The sequence below is a fragment of the Salmo salar genome, chromosome 10, assembly GCF_965601325.2.
Source record: "Salmo salar chromosome 10, fSalSal1, whole genome shotgun sequence".
In the NCBI taxonomy this organism is placed as follows: Eukaryota; Metazoa; Chordata; class Actinopteri; order Salmoniformes; family Salmonidae; genus Salmo; species Salmo salar.
Genome location: NC_138300.1, coordinates 10,094,617 through 10,112,158, shown reverse-complemented (window position 1 = coordinate 10,112,158; position 17,542 = coordinate 10,094,617). Strand labels below are relative to the sequence as shown.

The 17,542-nt window shown below is 43.8% G+C and overlaps 1 protein-coding gene across 1 annotated transcript in view; it reads left to right on the top strand.

The window, feature by feature from the left end:
- Window positions 1-520: 520 nt before the first annotated feature.
- LOC106613482 (kinesin-like protein KIF14) overlaps window positions 521-17,542 on the top strand; it is a 52,742-nt gene continuing 35,720 nt past the window's right edge. Inside the window, exons 1-22 of the mRNA XM_014215756.3 lie at window positions 521-587; window positions 895-2,087; window positions 2,282-2,536; window positions 2,872-2,959; window positions 3,070-3,168; window positions 3,325-3,377; window positions 3,470-3,500; window positions 4,203-4,310; window positions 4,984-5,100; window positions 7,406-7,524; window positions 7,941-8,113; window positions 8,548-8,695; window positions 8,840-8,903; window positions 9,349-9,533; window positions 10,523-10,625; window positions 10,753-10,910; window positions 11,083-11,230; window positions 14,187-14,478; window positions 14,957-15,050; window positions 15,315-15,456; window positions 15,797-15,903; window positions 16,970-17,073. Coding sequence (XP_014071231.1) covers window positions 1,009-2,087; window positions 2,282-2,536; window positions 2,872-2,959; window positions 3,070-3,168; window positions 3,325-3,377; window positions 3,470-3,500; window positions 4,203-4,310; window positions 4,984-5,100; window positions 7,406-7,524; window positions 7,941-8,113; window positions 8,548-8,695; window positions 8,840-8,903; window positions 9,349-9,533; window positions 10,523-10,625; window positions 10,753-10,910; window positions 11,083-11,230; window positions 14,187-14,478; window positions 14,957-15,050; window positions 15,315-15,456; window positions 15,797-15,903; window positions 16,970-17,073 — 3,667 coding nt within the window. The 5' untranslated portion in view covers window positions 521-587; window positions 895-1,008. The remainder of the gene's footprint in view (window positions 588-894; window positions 2,088-2,281; window positions 2,537-2,871; window positions 2,960-3,069; window positions 3,169-3,324; window positions 3,378-3,469; window positions 3,501-4,202; window positions 4,311-4,983; window positions 5,101-7,405; window positions 7,525-7,940; window positions 8,114-8,547; window positions 8,696-8,839; window positions 8,904-9,348; window positions 9,534-10,522; window positions 10,626-10,752; window positions 10,911-11,082; window positions 11,231-14,186; window positions 14,479-14,956; window positions 15,051-15,314; window positions 15,457-15,796; window positions 15,904-16,969; window positions 17,074-17,542) is intronic.

Sequence of the window (17,542 nt, the reverse complement as noted above, 5' to 3'; positions counted from 1 at the left end):
GGCCCTTTCCTGTTTCAGCATAACAATGCCCCTGTGCACAAAGTGAGGTTTATACAGAAATGGTTTGTCGAGATCGGTGTGGAAAAACTTGACTGGCCTGCACAGAGCCCTGACCTCAACCCCATTGAACACATTTGGGATGAATTGGAATGCTGACTGAGAGCCAGGCCTAATTGCCCAACATCAGTGCCCGACCTTGCGAATGCTCTTGTGGCTGAATGGAAGCAAGTCCCGGCAGCAATGTTACAACATTTAGTGGAAAGCTTTCCGAGAAGAGTGGTTGGGACCAACTCCATACTAATGCACATGATTTTGGAATGAGATGTTCGACAAGCAGGTGTCCACATACTTTTGGTCATGTAGTGTAGTTGCGCATTTTGGAACATCGAAGCATTTTGTTTAGATGTTGGATCTAGTCTCAAGCGTGGAAATACTGCCATCTACCTTTCAAACACAGGCTCTGCATTTATTTTGTTCTGCTGTGGACGGTGACGTAATTTGTGTCCAGCCAATAGCACACCACTGATAGGAGTTTGAAATCGACGCGGGGCAGACGTGGAAGAGATGTCAACCACTACAGTGAAATGGTAAACAAACGCAGAAGAAATTGTTTAATTCTTCTGTTTTGAGAAGTAGCTGGCAAATATAGTTGTAGATGTCTGAATTATATTAACGTTTCACGTTTAATAAGTAAACTGTTCAGATTATCATTTTCAGCTGGACAGTTAGCTAACGTTAGCGGGCTAACTTAGCTAGCTAAGCTAACGTCGTAAACCAACTAAACGACCAAATACAACCGCATGCATTGTTGTCTAGCCAGCTCCCGTTGTTTCATAACATGTCCGAATGATCCATTTCTTAATAAAACTAACGTTAACTTTAAACTTTTTGCAGGGGAAGATGTGCACTTTCATTGATTTGTCTACAGATAACGTTGGTAACATTTTTATTTTGGAATTGACGAAAGATTTTAATATATTTATTATTATTTTTTAAATAAACTCAGCCATGTCTTTATATTCGATATCAGCGAAAAAGCACACCGCTTTTTATGACAATTTCTTGACATCAAGGGTTCCTGACACGAAAAACCAAAAACCTGCGCGAGGAATGATCAAAGGGGACGATACGAAATTAGTGACATTGGATAAAACCAAGGAGATAAACACGACCAATTTTAACTCTGCGCTGTCAAAAACCGGAGGTCAGAGGAATGGCACCCCCGGTCGAGGGCGTCTCACTCTACAGAGGAAAACGGGTACGAACGGCGACAAAGTGATGAGTGAAAATACAATGGAAGTCACTCAGAATAGGACACCGGTACCTGAGAAAAGACTGACGTTGCAACGCAGAACCAGGACAGGTTCAATTGACAAAAGCGCAAGTAATGACACCAGCAAAGCAACAGAGAGCTCGAGACAACACTGGGTCAGCGGTACCGACTCTCATCATTCCAAAGTTCTCTCTGAATCAAACCCTCCAACGCCTGTTAGTGCAGTTGTATTGCGGTCATTCAGTCTGAGGGACAGCTCATCTAGAAGTAAATCAAGAGAAGCTGTTCGTCTTTTAAACACTCCAGCTAAAGGAGTCAAACTATTTGCACCAAAACAGCCAGCAGCCCCGGGCAAAGTAGATGTGACAAAACCAGAGGATCATACCAGAACTTTTTCAACACCCACAAAAAAGACTCATTTCGAGAAAATCACAGCAAAGAAAGATGCCTTTGAGAGGTTGGCTGGGAAAGACATCACAAAAGTGGTGGCAGTAAAAATGGTAGGCCTAGAGAGGCCGAAGACGCACGCACAGGTGACTGTGGAAGCTGCGAAGCCTGTTGCAACTCCCTATACTAACAAGTTTCTGGTCAGTAGTCAAAGAGCAAACGTGACCTCCAACTTGCTGCCAGGGCAGGTGAGAAAGTACTCAATCCATGGCGACCTGACCATGGCTAGGTCCTCGACTCCTGTGCCTACCTCCTCCACCGAGCTTTTGCTCCCACCCAGTGCGATGCTAAAGCACGAACAGGATCCCCTGAAAATGGAGAACAGTGCCGTGACAGTTGCGGTCCGAATGAGGCCATTTAACACCAGGTATAAATATGTAGCATCTGCTTGTGATTAATTGTTCATTGAAATTGCATTCAGCCAGCTCTAACTACATTTCTATTGTTTGGCATAAATATTGCTGTCTGTGAACTTGTATTCTACTAAATTGTTTCTACAGTTATCCATAAACAGTGATGTTAATAATGAAGATGAAATATCTGCCTTTCATTCATATTCAGGGAGAAGACTGAGAAAGCATTGCAGGTGATCTTCATGGATAACCAGGAGACTCTTGTCCAACATCCAGACACCAAGCAGAGCTACTCCTTCACGTATGACTTCTCCTTCTGTTCCGTCGACAAAAGCGACCCCGGCTTTGCCAGCCAGCAGACGGTGTATGAAAAACTAGCAAAGCCACTTCTGGAGAGGGCCTTTGAGGGCTTCAACACCTGTCTATTTGCATATGGCCAAACTGGATCTGGGAAGTCTTACACGTAAGACTCACTCTCACAACTTGAAGAAACACTCAAATCATATAATGTATTGGTCTAATGCAAGGTTTCCCAAATTCGGTCCTGGGTCCCCACCTGGGTGCATGTTTTGGTTTTTGCCCTAGCACTACACAGCTGAATCAAATAATCAAAGCTTGAAGATGAGTTTGTTATTTGAATCAGCTATGTAGTGCTAGGGCAAAAACCAAAACGTGCACCCAGGGCTAAGATTAGGAAACCCTGGTCTATTGTAATGTTCCTTTGTGAAGCCAGCCTAGTAAACTGATTTCATCCATATGTTCAATTGGACTATATGTTCTTCTGTTACTCTCCTGCAGTATGATGGGTGTTGGGGAAGAGGCAGGTGTAACACCAAGATTCTGCGAGGAGCTCTTCTCTAGGCTGTCTGTGGTTGATAATCAGGAGGTACCCTATTAGCTATTAATTCAGATAATATTCCTACCAAGTTGCACATATTGTTGACTCTGTTCAGTTATCATGCAATGCATTTGTATGTGGCTGTTGATGTTTTACAGGTGACATGTCATTTGGAGATGAGCTACTTTGAGGTGTACAATGAGAAAATCCATGACCTGCTCATTGCCAGGAATGAACAAAACCAGAAGAGGTGGCCTGTGAGTAGGACAAACTCCCTAAAGATAACTGATATGAATTGAAACATGACATTTCAATCCTGACGTTTCTATTGAATGGCCCTATGATCTGTGTTGTTTCTCAATGCCATTTTACATCAATGAGCTTAATAATGACCAAATCCTCTGTTTTTGTAGTTAAGGGTGAGGGAACATCCAGTCAACGGGCCTTACGTTGCTGAGCTGACAACGTGAGCAAACTTACTCTTTCCAGTTTTCTTGTTAAATCTAATGATGGATTGCTAGTCATGGATTCACTCACTGACTATATGTTTGCTCACAGGAACGTGGTGAGCTCCTATGTGGACATTCAGGTAAGTTGCTTTGCAGACACACTTTCTTAACACTGGGCCACGTTTAGTTGCCAAACATTGTTGAACTTTGCAGATAGAAATGCCATTAAATGGCCTTCCGAGTGGCGCAGTGGTTTAAGGCACTGGGTTCGAGTCCAGGCTCTGTCGCAGCCGGCCGCGACCGGGAGACCAATGGGGCGGCACACAATTGGCTCAGCGTCGTCCGGGTTAGGGGAGGGTTTGGCCGGCAGGGATATCCATGTCCCATCGTGCACCTGCGACTCCTGTGGCGGGCCGGGCGCAGTGCACGCTGACGCTGTCGCCAGGCGTACAGTGTTTCCTTTCGACACATTGGTGCGGCTGGCTCCCGGGTTAAGTGAGCCTTGTGTTCGTTTGTGTTACGGAGGACACACCGCTCTCGACCTTCGCCTCTCCCGAGTCCGTACGGGAGTTGCAGTGATGAGACATGACTGTAACTACCAATTGGATACCACAAAATTGGGGAGAAAAAAGGGGTAAAAGAAAATATAATAAATGCCATTAATAGAGCTGACGTGATCCCTTACTCTACATGACAGAAAGGCATGTCTGTCTACATGGCATGTTTCTATCTCAACGTTCCAAAACGTGTCCTGCTGAACCCATCCATGATATGTAGCGAGCTCTTCTTACCACTTTTGAACATTGCTTAGTAAATGTGTGGTGAATACACACTCTTACCAGGGTTGGCTGGAGCTTGGGAACAAGCAGCGAGCCACTGCAGCCACGGGCATGAACGACAAGAGCTCCCGATCCCACTCCGTACTTACCCTGGTTATGACCCAGACCAAGGTAAACCTCCCCGCCCTGTCTCTTTGTTTGTGTGTGTATGCTGTTAGTGTGACTGTGCATCTAAATGCATATTATGTGTCGCACATCTCCTTTTCTGTTTGAATACACACATACAGCTAACTGCCAACATAAAGGAAACACCAACATAAAGGGTCTTAATAAGGCAACCACAATCCAAAACAGCTTCGATGCACCTTGGCATAGATTCTACAAGTATCTGGAACTCTACTGGAAGGATACAACACCATTCTTCCACAAGAAATTCCATCATTTGATGTTTTGTGTTTGGAGGTGGAAAACACTCAGGCGCCGCTCCAGAGTCTCCCATTAGTGTGCAATTAGGTTGAGATCTGGTGACTGAGACCTCTATGGCATATGGTTTACATAATTTTCATGCTCATCAAACCATTCAGTGACTGTTCTTGCCCTGTGGATGGAAGCATTGTCATCCTATGGGACCTTAGCCATGGTAGCCTGCCCAGCATTTTTATATATGACCCTAAGCATGATGGGATGTTAATTGCTTAATTAACACCTACTTTGTATCCCTCATTTACTAAAGTGTTTCCATTATTCTGTCAGTTGATCTTCATGGATAACCAGGAGACTCTTGTCCAACATCTGTTCTCTCAATCTGTTCGTGTGTGTGACTGTTCCCACTTTGTCTGTGTAGACTGAGTTTGTGGAAGGGGAAGAACATGACCACAGGATCACCAGCAGGATCAACCTGGTGGACTTGGCCGGCAGCGAACGCTGCTCCTCAGCCCAGACCAGCGGAGAGCGCCTCAGGGTAAGCACTGGTAGTTGGACCTGATTTCTTCATCCCGCTGACTTCTTGTCCGACTCCCACCCGCTCCTGCAAGAACTGGTCCTGTACCCGACGGCAGTCCAGCAATGTTATTTTAGGTGTAGCCTATGTGACGCAGCACCAGGCCCAGCAATTTTGCCACCCTAGGCAAGATCAAAATGTGCCACATTAGCCTGAGAAATAGGTTAAAATATCAGAGATTCTCACGTGGCCTATTTTATAGCGTAATTACAGACAACCTAATATATCAGCCAATAGGCTAGACGTAGTTTGAAAGAGCAAGGTTTGGGCGAAATAGAATAGGAGAGTGGAAATTTGCACTTGACTTGATATACTTTTTGATTGACTTTTATGAGTGGGACGATTTGCACACAGTAAAATAAATGTGTTATAAATATTTATTTCCGGTCAATGTCAGAGCCTAATTATAGCCTATCTATCATATTTAGGAAGTTAATTTCCTTGAATATACAGCCGTGGCCAAATGTTTTGAGAATGACACAAATATTAATTTTCAAAGTCTGCTGCCTCAGTTTGTATGATGGCAATTTGCATGTACTCCAGAATGTTATGAAGAGTGATCGGATGAATTGCAAATAATTGCAAAGTCCCTCTTTGCCATGCAAATGAACTGAATCCCCCAAAAACATTTCCACTGCATTTCAGCCCTGCCACAAAAGGACCAGCTGACATCATGTCAGTGATTCTCTCGGTGTGAGTGTTGACGATGACAAGGCTGGAGATCACTCTGTCATGCTGATTGAGTTCGAATAACAGACTGGAAGCTTCAAAAGGAGGGTAGTGCTTGTAATCATTGTTCTTCCTCTGTCAGCCATGGTTACCTGCAAGGAAACACGTGCCGTCATCATTGCTTTGCACAAAAAGGGCTTCATAGACAAGGATATTGCTGCCTGTAAGATTGTACCTAAATCAACCATTTATTGCATCATCAAGAACTTCAAGGAGAGTGGTTCAATTGTTGTGAAGAAGGCTTCAGGGCGCCCAAGAAAGTCCAGCAAGCGCCAGGACCGTCTCCTAAAGTTGATTCCGCTGCGGGATCGGGGCACCACCAGTACAGAGTTTGCTCGGGAATGGCAGCAGGCAGGTGTGAGTGCATCTGCACGCACAGTGAGGCGAAGACTTTTGGAGGATAGACTGGTGTCAAGAAGGGCAGCAAAGAAGCCACTTCTCTCCAGGAAAAACATCAGGGACAGACTGATATTCTGCAAAAGGTACAGGGATTGGACTGCTGAGGACTGGGGTAAAGTCCGGAGAAGACAAGGTGAGCGCTACCATCAGTCCTGTGTCATGCCAAAAGTAAAGCATCCTGAGACCATTCATGTGTGGGGTTGCTTCTCAGCCAAGGGAGTGGGCTCACTCACAATTTTGCCTAAAAACACAGCCATGAATAAAGAACGGTACCAACACATCCTCCGAGAGCAACTTCTCCCAACCATCCAGGAACAGTTTGGTGACGAACAATGCCTTTTCCAGGATGATGGAGCACCTTGCCATAAGGCAAAAGTGATAACTAAGTTACTCGGGGAACAAAACATCGATATTTTGGGTCCATGGCCAGGAAACTCCCCAGACCTTAATCCCATTGAGAACTTGTGGTCATTCCTCAAGAGGCGGGTGGACAAACAAAACCCCACAAATTCTGACAAACTCCAAGCATTGATTATGCAAGAATGGGCTGCCATCAGTCAGGATGTGGCCCAGAAGTGAATTGACAGCATGCCAGGGCGGATTGCAGCGGTCTTGAAAAAGAAGGGTCAACAGTGCAAATATTGACTCTGCATCAACTTCATGTAATTGTCAATAAAAGCCTTTGACACTTACGAAATGCTTGTAATTATACTTCAGTATTCCATAGTAACATCTGACAAAAATATCTAAAGACACTGAAGCAGCACACTTTGCGGAAATTAATATTTGTCATTCTCAAAACTTTTGGCCACGACTGTATAACTAGGTTGTGCTTTTCCGCCCATGCATATAGCCTTCAGGCTATTTAATTGAGACGCACATGGGCCATAGGCGCAACAACGAGAGAGACGATTTGCAGGCATAGAGAAATAAATGTGTTATCAATATTTATTTCCAGCCAATGTCGGAGCGTAAAATATAGCCTATCATATATTAGGAAGTGAATTTCCTCGGAAAGACATTTCCCACTATTTGTCATTTATTTTTTGCAAAGTTCAAAACCAGTCAAATTGGAGCCAATCTGTTCTCTCGATCAAATCCATCCAGCCTAACTGTATCCTATTCCCCTGTATCCCAGGAGGGTGCCAGCATCAACAAGTCGCTGCTGACCCTGGGGAAGGTGATCTCTGCCTTGTCAGAGCAGGCCCAGACCAAGAGGAAGGTCTTCACCCCCTACAGGGACTCTGTGCTCACATGGTGAGTAAGAGAAACTTCACTGACAGGCTAAAGAGTTGAATGCATGTTATACAGACAATTGGGATGGGCTGAATCCCATTATAATCAAGTTTGAGAGATTGAATTGAAATGGAATCGACCCCTACCTTGCCACACCACAGTATTGTAAACTACAAACATATTTCAACAAGCTTTTGAAACTAATGAGAATGAGGAGATATTGAGATTTACATTCCTCAATGGAATACATTGGTACTTTTTAACATTGATAAACTATGTGGGGAAAAGATAATGGTTTGTGGTGTTGGCAATGCGCAACTACCTGTACAAGATATCCTTATGAAATTGCGAGAGGTTGGTGAAGTCAGAAGTTTTTGAAGTAAGTAGTTTTGTCAAGAGGTAAATCTGAATGTCGTTTGTGTGGCCCGTGTGTCCAGGCTGCTGAAGGAGAGCCTGGGTGGAAACTCCAAGACGGCCATGATCGCCACCCTGAGCCCGGCGGGCAGCAATGTGGAGGAGAGCCTGAGCACGCTGCGGTACGCCAAGCAGGCCCGCATGATCATCAACGTGGCCAAGGTCAACGAGGACACCAACGCCAAGCTCATAAGAGGTCAGCCTCGCTCTCCCTCGCCATGCCACCACTCAACTCTGTCTTTCTCGCTCTCTTTTTCCTATCTATCCATCACCAGATTGAATTAGGTTGCCCGGCTCTAACCTTGCCTTTGGGACATATTTATACACTGTCACTTTACACGGGGGCTAAGTCAACTGTCATGCAGGTATTATTGAAAGGAGATTGCTGCGCCACATTTGCAAATACTTTATTTGACCAGGGAAGGGGAAACAGTGCAGAGACTTTGAGACATCTACCTTCTGTGGTTTATCACCATATTATCTGTATTAAAGAGTAGGTTGCAAGAATAAGTTGTCTTTTGACATCATACATGCGATTGTTATGAACAAAAGCTCATACAAAATGGCTCCTCACTTTTCTGTTTTAGTGGCAATTTAACAAACTATGTCGTGTGCGTCTTTGTTCACTAGAGCTGAAAGCTGAGGTGGAGAAGCTGCGGGCTGCTCAAATGAGCTCTCAGGGCATCGAGCCGGAGACAATTAACCTCTTCCAGCAGGAGATCTTAGCTCTGAAGAGCAAGCTAACCCAGCAGGAGAGGGAGATGGCCGAGGCCCACAGGTGACCACCATACAACCTCCACACATTTTAGGCACTAGTACCAGAGAGGGTCAGTGATCTAGGTAGCAAATTATGAAAATGCGTCCGAACAACTGTTTAAGTCTTAGTTTTTTACTTTAATCTGATTCCTTTACCTCTTGTCAGAGCGTGGAGAGAAAAGCTGGAGCAGGCAGAGAAACGCAAACGTGAGGAAACCAAAGAATTACAGGTCAGTTTTAGTTGGTTATAAGTGGAAAATGACCTTTAGCTTCATTACTTGGGTTGCAAAGGGAGGGTATATTACTCCAAACTTTTTAAGTTAACAGTAAAGTACCAGAATTTTGCTAACTTTCATGTTTTTATTTCATCAGATGACATCTTGTGGCCTTTTTGTGTACTTCAGATTATCACAGGTGTCTGTAATTATCTCTGGTCCTCTTTGGCCTTATCACATGTAAAATGATCAAATAATAATGAAAAGGCTCTTATCCTGGATATAAACCAACTTAGTGAATACCATTGGTGTTTAATATGAGGGTTTCAGCAAGAAATATCCTTAATATATTTTTAACACTTTTTATTTTAAAAAATAGTCTATTGAAAAAATATTAGTTGTACATTTTTTCTAAATCAATTCTTTCCTATATTTATCTGCTTCCCTGTCTCCCTCTCAGAAAGCGGGCATCACGTTTAAGGTGGACAACCGGCTGCCCAACCTGGTGAACCTGAACGAGGACCCGCAGCTGTCGGAGATGCTTTTATACATGATTAAGGAGGGACAGACCAAGGTCGGCCAGCACAAGTCAGAGTCCGCCCACGACATCCAGCTGTCTGGGGCCCTTATCGCAGACCACCACTGGTGAGGAGAACCGACCCACCTCTTCTTTGGTTTTAAATAGCATCTTTTAATAAGGGGAAGCACCATTTTATTTAACCAGGTAGGCCAGTTGAGAACAAGTTCTCATTTAAAACTGCGACCTGGCCAAGATAAAGCAAAGCAGTGCGACAAAAACAACAACACAGAGTTACACATGGGATAAACAAACGTACAGTCAATAACACAATAGAAAAATCTGTATACATTGTGTGTAAATGAAGTAAGGCAATAAATAGTGGCGAAGTAATTACAATTTAGCAGTTTACACTGGAGTTATGTGCAGATGAGGATGTGCAAGTAGAAATACTGGTGTGCAAAAGAGCAGAAAAACAAATATGGGGATGAGGTAGGTAGTTGGTTGGTTGGATGGGCTATTTACAGATGGGCTGTGTACAGCTGCAGCGATTGGTAAGCTGCTCTGACAGCTGACGCTTAAAGTTAGTGATGGAGATATGTCTCCAACTTCAGTGATTTTTGCAATTCGTTCCAGTCATTGGCAGCAGAGAACTGGAAGGAAAGGCGGCCAAAGGGAGTGTTGGCTTTGGGGATGACCAGTGAAATGTTTTATTATTTTTATTTCACCTTTTATTTAACCAGGTAGGCCAGTTGAGAACAAGTTCTCATTTACAACTGCAACCTGGCCAAGATAAAGCAAAGCAGTGCGACAAAAACAACAACACAGAGTTACACATGGGAAAAACAATCGTACCATAGCCTCGTTTAGCCTACTAATGAGTCCTGTCTGTCACTTTCTTATATTTTAATGTTTGTTTGACATGAAACAACTTTTTTCCCGTGTAATTTTGTCTTCGTTCTTGACCTGTCGGTGCTTCTGTCTGTCCGTAGATTTTTTTTTTTCTTCTTCTCCAGGTTATTTAATAGGAAACACCTCTTCCAGTGTCCTTTTGTTGTCATTCTTGTATGGTTTCAGTTGCGTTAGGGCTAGAATTGACTAAACTGTTCCTTTCCAGTGTCATTTCCAATGTGAATGGTGAAGTCAGCATCATCCCCATGGAAAACGCCAAGACCTTTGTCAACGGGAACCTGGTATCTGAGACCACTGTCCTGCATCGTGTACGTATTGTGTACACACATACGATGGATGATAAAAAGCACAAGGCACAACATTATAAACCTGACTGTGAGCTCAATTATGAATCACTCACGTTTATTTTATTTTATATATCTCTGTGGTTTCTAGGGTGACAGGGTGATCCTGGGCGGGGACCATTACTTCCGCTTCAACCACCCGGCAGAGGTGCAGTCTGGGAAAAGCGTGTCATGCTGGACGGGCGACGGCGATGGCCATAAGGACTTTGAGTTTGCCAAAAATGAGCTGCTCTCCGCGCAAAGAGTGCAGTGAGTCGACCACAAGATTCAGAAACGATTGCGATATGATTCCTGTCACGTGTCAATGTGAATAACTGAAAGTACTGGGTGAAAATATTTTTTAGATCACATCGATGATGCAATACTGCACTCGTTCGAAAACTTGTTAATGCAACTAGGCGGCCATTTTTTTTCTATCTAGACTGGAAGAGGAGATCGAGGCGGCCAGGCTGAAGGCCAAAGAGGAGATGATGCAGGGGATCCAGGTGGCCAAAGAGATGGCCCAAAAGGAGCTGTCTGACCAGAAGACTCAGTATGAGAACAGGATCAAAGCCCTGGAGAGAGAACTGGTACGCCAACCATGGCTTTACGGACATGTAGGACTAATGTGTGAATGAAAACACTGACAAATCTCGGCCACTGCCTTCATGTTCACATCAGACCTTATGTAAAGTACCATGGTGTCTTCACTGTCTTGTATAAAGTGAGTCATTTGGTGTAATGTCAGGGCTACTGAATTGACCAATGACCAGCTAAATTAGACACACCACATATATTTAAGTGTTGGCTACTTATCCGGCATAGTCACTCGGTGTAACATTTTGTAGTCCATAGGGATACCACGGCAGGGTTTTTTCTGCATAGAAAAGTTTTGGGTGGGCCGCTTAAGTGTTTTCCCTTGAAATCTTTACATTTGTAATATATTTTCAAGAGGAGCACCTCAGCAAATTCCGGTTGGCAACTGCGCCATTGGCCACGCCCACCGCCTAAGTCCCATTTTGATCCAGAAAAAACCCTGCAACGGTGTAACATTTTGTAGTCAGTCATTCAGTCTACTGTTTTGTAGTCATCTGTTCCAATTGCTGACAGATGTTAATGCCAATGTAAAAAAAAAACAAAAAAACAACTATCAAATTTTATTGGTCACATACACATGGTTAGCAGATGTTAATGCGAGTGTTGCGAAATGCTTGTGCTTCTAGTTCTGACAATGCAGTAATATCTAACAAGTAATCTAACAAATTCACAACAACTACCTTATACACACAATGTAAAGGGATGATTAAGAATATGTACATATAAATATATGGACGAGTGATGGCCGTGCAGCATAGGCGAGTGGCAGTAGATGGTATAGAATACAGTATATACATATGAGATGAGTAATATGTAAACATTATTAAAGTGACTGGTGAAACCTTTATTAAGTCCATTTATTAAAGTGGCCAGAGATTTGAGTCTGTATGTTGGCAACAGCCTCTCTGTTAGTGATGGCTGTTTAACAGTCTGATGGCCTTGAGATAGAAGCTGTTTTTCAGTCTCTCGGTCCCAGCTTTGATGCACCTGTACTGACCTCACCTTCTGGATGATTGCGGGGGAACAGGCAGTGGCTCGGGTGGTTGTTGTCCTTGATTATCTTTTTCGCCTTTCTGTGACATTGCGTGCTGTAGGGCAGGTAGTTTGCCCCCGGTAATGCGTTGTGCAGACCGCACCACCCTCTGGAGAGCCTTGCGGTTGAGGGCGGTGCAGTTGCCGTACCAGGCGGTGATACAGCCCGACAGGATGCTCCGATTGTGCATTTGTAATAGTTTGTGAGGATTTTAGGTGACAAGCCAAATTTCTTCAGCCTCCTGAGGTTGAAGAGGCGCTGTTGCGCCTTTTTCACCACGCTGTCTGTGTGGGTGGACCATTTCAGTTTGTCTGTAATGTGTACGCGGAGGAACTTAAAACTTTCCACCTTCTCCACTACTGTACCGTCAATGTGGATGGGGGGGTGCTCCCTCTGCTGTTTCCTGAAGTCCACGATCATCTCCTTTGTTTTGTTGACGTTGAGTGAGAGGTTATTTTCCTGACACCAAACTCCGAGGGCCCTCACCACCTCCCTGTAGGCCGTCTCGTCGTTGTTGGTAATCAAGCATACCACTGTAGTGTCGTCTGCAAACTTGATCATTGAGTTGGAAGCGTGCATGGCCACACAGATATGGGTCAACAGGGAGTACAGGAGGGGGCTAAGAACGCACCCTTGTGGGCCCCCAGTGTTGAGGATCAGTGGGGTGGAGTTGTTTCCTACCTTCACCTGGCGGCCCGTCAGAAAGTCCAGGACCCAGTTACACAGGGCGGGGTCGAGGTCTCAACCCTGGGTCTAGATACCCATTTTCCCACCGGAGATGTTTCAATCTTTGGAAAAAAGGCTGAACGTGATGACGTAATGCACACAATTACTTTTGTTGTTAAATTCCCATGTACTGAACAAAAAATACAAGGTAAATGGGTTTCTATTGCATTTTCAACTCTAATGATGGTTTTGCCACAACAAATGTTGCGTTACATAGCGAACTTGCCCACTTTGGTCTTGGCACATGCGCTCTAGCCAACAGTTTGCAGATACAATTCGAGTGAGCTACCTACATGATGAGATTATTAAGAGCGGGATTATTTTGTATTTGTCAAACAGCAGCCAAGCATCAATCATGTCACCAGAATAAGACCCTTGATATTTAATTGAAAGGAGCATCAAGCTCCTCGTGCACTTTCACCATTTGTAGCTTAATAACCTGCATGCTTTCCTGAGTCGTAGTGGGCAGACCGCAGAACATATAATCACGTGACTCAAGTCTATTTCAATATGATGGTTATTATATCAATATTTGCACATACATTACGCCATTTCTAGCATAATACATTTTACAGAACCAGAAAGATCCCACCTTGTCTACTGTATTTTGTTTTGTCAACATTTGGAAAGTTTACAGACAAATTTGCTGTTTCCATCTGGCCTTCGTGACTTTTTTTTACCCGACCATGTACTTGAATTAAAAGGTTAGGTGGTCCTACAATGGTGTAACATTTTGTAGTCATAGTCATACAACGGTGTAACCTGAGAAGTTTGCTATTTAACAACCAAATCTCTATGCGCTTTTCCGTTTCTCAAAAACAAGTGAAATTGCAAAGAAAAGTGTCTGGATCCTTCTATAATCCTTTTATGCTGTTTGATAATACAATCTGCACAGGTTTCAGCTTTCTGTGGTGACATCACCATGCGGTAAATTGGTTAATAGACCGTTTAACTTTCACAAATAACAGCTAGTTTTCAGTTTTCCCCACTCAGACCACTCCCAGACAGCCCTAGCAAAATTCTTGCTTGAGAAATAGTTTTTTGCTAAAAAGCTATTTTTGCCCAATTTTCATGGGAATCTATTACAGTAATGTACTTAATTGTTACACAGAAATTATTTGATATAAAAACGACTGCATTGGGCCTTTAAGACCTTTTACTCATTGACAATGGTGCTTTCCTTCCCCCAGGAGGAGGAGAGCGAAAGGAAGCGGTGTCAAGCGATGGACCAGCAGCGGGTGGTCTCCAAGATGGAGGAGCTGCAGTTTGCCAAGGTGGAGCTGGAGCAGGAAGTGGACACGCACAAGACACGTCTCCGCCTCCACATGGAGGCCCAGGCCACACGGCAGGCCATGGCCGATCACGGTGTCCGACAGGCCAAGGTGGTTGAGGCCCTCGAGGCAGAGAAGAGGAAGATCGGCAAAGACCTTGAGGAGATGCAAAGGAAAGTGGCGCAGAAAGGAAGCCAGACTCTGAAAAACGGTAAACCATTGTTGGGAATTTTCATCTTCTGGGTTGTATTCACGAGGAAACGGACCGAAACTAGGATGGACTACCTGAACAATTGGAAAAACTCAAATTTTCATTGTAAAGCGTTTTCTGTTGCAACAATGTGCACAAATGATTACAAATCAGGTGTGAAATGAAACAGAGATGAGATCGGACAACAATGTAAATACAGTAATAGGAAAGGTTTAACTAATAGCTAGCGCTGTGTTGTAAAGATAAGTGTCGTTTCCATTACATCACAGCATGGTTCTAGTGTTGTAGCTAGTTACAGTTCTGGTGACCTGGCGTGTACGCATTAGTCCACACCATAGCAAACTGTAGAAAAACTTTTTGCAAAGGAAACAAGAGTTTCTATTGGACAAACTCAGGTAGATCCCTCCCTGTTTGGTTCTGTTTGCTTTCGTTTTGTCCCTAGAAAATACACTAATGCTCTGTGATCTGTTGTCTTAAGTCCCTCCACAGTGGGACGCCATGAAGTTGTCTCTGATGATCGAGGAAGCCAACAAGATCAGTGGCAAACTCATGAAGAACACAGTTTTCAGCAGGTACGAGTGGAGAGAATCAAAATCTTTAGATTTTATATGAAATAGTCCTTTGTTTTGCTGCATATTGAGATCTTACTGTAGATCCATCTATCAGGAAATTATCTCACTCTTGTTTTATTTCATTTATTTTACCTTTATTTGGGCAGGGTGGGGTCTCATTGAGTCCAAGGTCTCTTTTGTAAGAAAGCCCTGCATTATATGTCATCCTTTGTCATCACTTTCTCTTCCTTTTTAGATTAATCTCAATCTTCACTTTGTTTTTAGACACGAGGGGTCTAGGAAGGAGGGTGGAGGGGGAAAGGGAGAGCTGCAGGTCCAGGTGCAGAACACCAAACTGGGCATCTCCACCTTCTGGAGTCTGGAGAAATTCCAGAGCAACCTGGCAGCAATGAGGGAACTCGACCAGGTCAGTTAGCAGTCATTCCTTGCTACTAATGCATATGTTGTCCATCTGAATTTAAAAAGCTGTGTTTGGTGCATTTTTGTTCAAATGTGGATGCTCTCTGGTTAATCAAGTTGGTAGCTATCATGCCACTATCAGGTCGATTTAGACTGCATTCTCCCACCCTGTCTGTCTCGCACTCAACCAGTGGAACAGTCAGTCCGCCCTTTGTGGATTTTGCACACCTAATTTACAAAACGCTTGTTTATGCATGAGGGGCATCCTCCGTTCCTGTAATTTCTCATTTAAGCTGAATAAATGAGACTGGGGTTAAACTGAGCAGTCATTTATTCTCCTTCCCCAGGGGGACCGCAGCGCCTGTAAAGATGACGACGTGTTTTACGACCCCAATGATGAGTGGGAGCAAGATGTATCGGCTTCCTCAACCGCCTCCTCCTTCTCACGCAGAAGGTAATTTCTAGTGTGCATCCCAAATGGCACCCTATTCTCTATATAGTACACTACTGTTGACCAGGCCCTATTGGGCTGTGGTCAACAGTAGTGCACTATGTACAGAATAGGGTGCCATTTTGGGACACAAACCTAGTCTCTACTCTTCATTCTCTCTATCCTCCTCAATTGAACTCAAACACATGCAAAAATGTGTCAGAACTAAGTTGAATATGATGAATGTGGAAAACCGTGTTTTTGAACTTGAGAGTGAACATGGTTCTCTATCATTTGTTGAACATATGGAACGTGTTGGGTATTTTCTTTCTTCTACAGCGCTCGTATTGATATTTCCACTCTGTTGATTTACTACTTGGCACATCCTGGAAGTTCAATGTGTCATTTTTCTTCACCTCAGTGTGAAATAACCACACAGAAACATTCCCTCATTTTTCCCCTTGCGGCAACTTTTTTCTCCACGTTATTTTTCTTGTTGGCTATGTTTATGGGCCTGGTGGTACCTGCGGTGAAGGAGAGGAGGCCAAAGGAAACATGGAAACCATCTCGGTCTCTCTCGCTACTCACTCTCACCTGAATCCTCTGAAGTCTACCCTGAACCCACTAGCAGCCACAGCTAGTGCCCTGTTTATCTCTGTCGGTCTGGCTGTGTGTGTGTGTCTGTCTCCCGTAGCCCTGCTTTTCCCGACGTGTTCACTCCCCGTCATGGATTTTAAAAGCTTTGGATTTTCTGTAAGCCTTAGCTGGAGGGAGTTCACCATTGACGGGAGTGTACAAGTGCGGGGAATCGGGACGCTGCCCGAGAGAACACTCACATTCTGCCGACAATGTTTGGCTCTCAATTATTGGAAATGGCTTCTCTTCTCCTCTGGTCCTGTCTCCTCTCCTTCATCTGCACTGATATGATAACATAGGATTGGTGAATGAAATGTTCCTGGTGCCTATCAGACATGAATTTGCTTTCACATCAGTGAAAGTTGATGAGGCAATGCTGTTTTAGACTGTTGAGATCCATTCCAAGACATATTAGTAATGTGTGTTTTTTGTTGTTTGTTCCCCATCATTATAGGAGCAGAAGCCTGTTGAAGAGCAGGAGGATTTCAGGGCGTCTCTACGAAATCCGAGTGCACCCTATTCAAAGCCTTCATAACAGTAACACCTCGCAGTCCTCTGGTATGTGTGTTATGCGGTCGTGTGTGTGTGTGTGTGTGTGTGTGTGTGTGTGTGTAAGACACTGAAGGACTTTTAGTTTCTTTGCCAGGCTACCGCATATAGAAATGAAAGAATGGTATAACATTAGGTGTAAAAAAAAAAAAATACAGTGCCTTGCAGAAGTTTTCATCCCCCTTGGCGTTTTTCCTATTTTGTTGCATTACAACCTGCAATTTAAATTGATTTTATGTAATGGACATACACAAAATAGTCCAAATTGGTGAAGTGAAATGAAAAAAATAACTTGTTTAAAAAAAAATCTAAAATATGGAAAAGTGGTGCTCTGAGCTACGCCTGTATTCACCCTTTGCTATGAAGCCCCTAAATAAGATCTGGTGCAACCAATTACCTTCAGAAGTCTCATAATTAGTTAGATTGCACACAGGTGGACTTTAAGTGTCACATCTGTCACATGATCTCAGTATATATA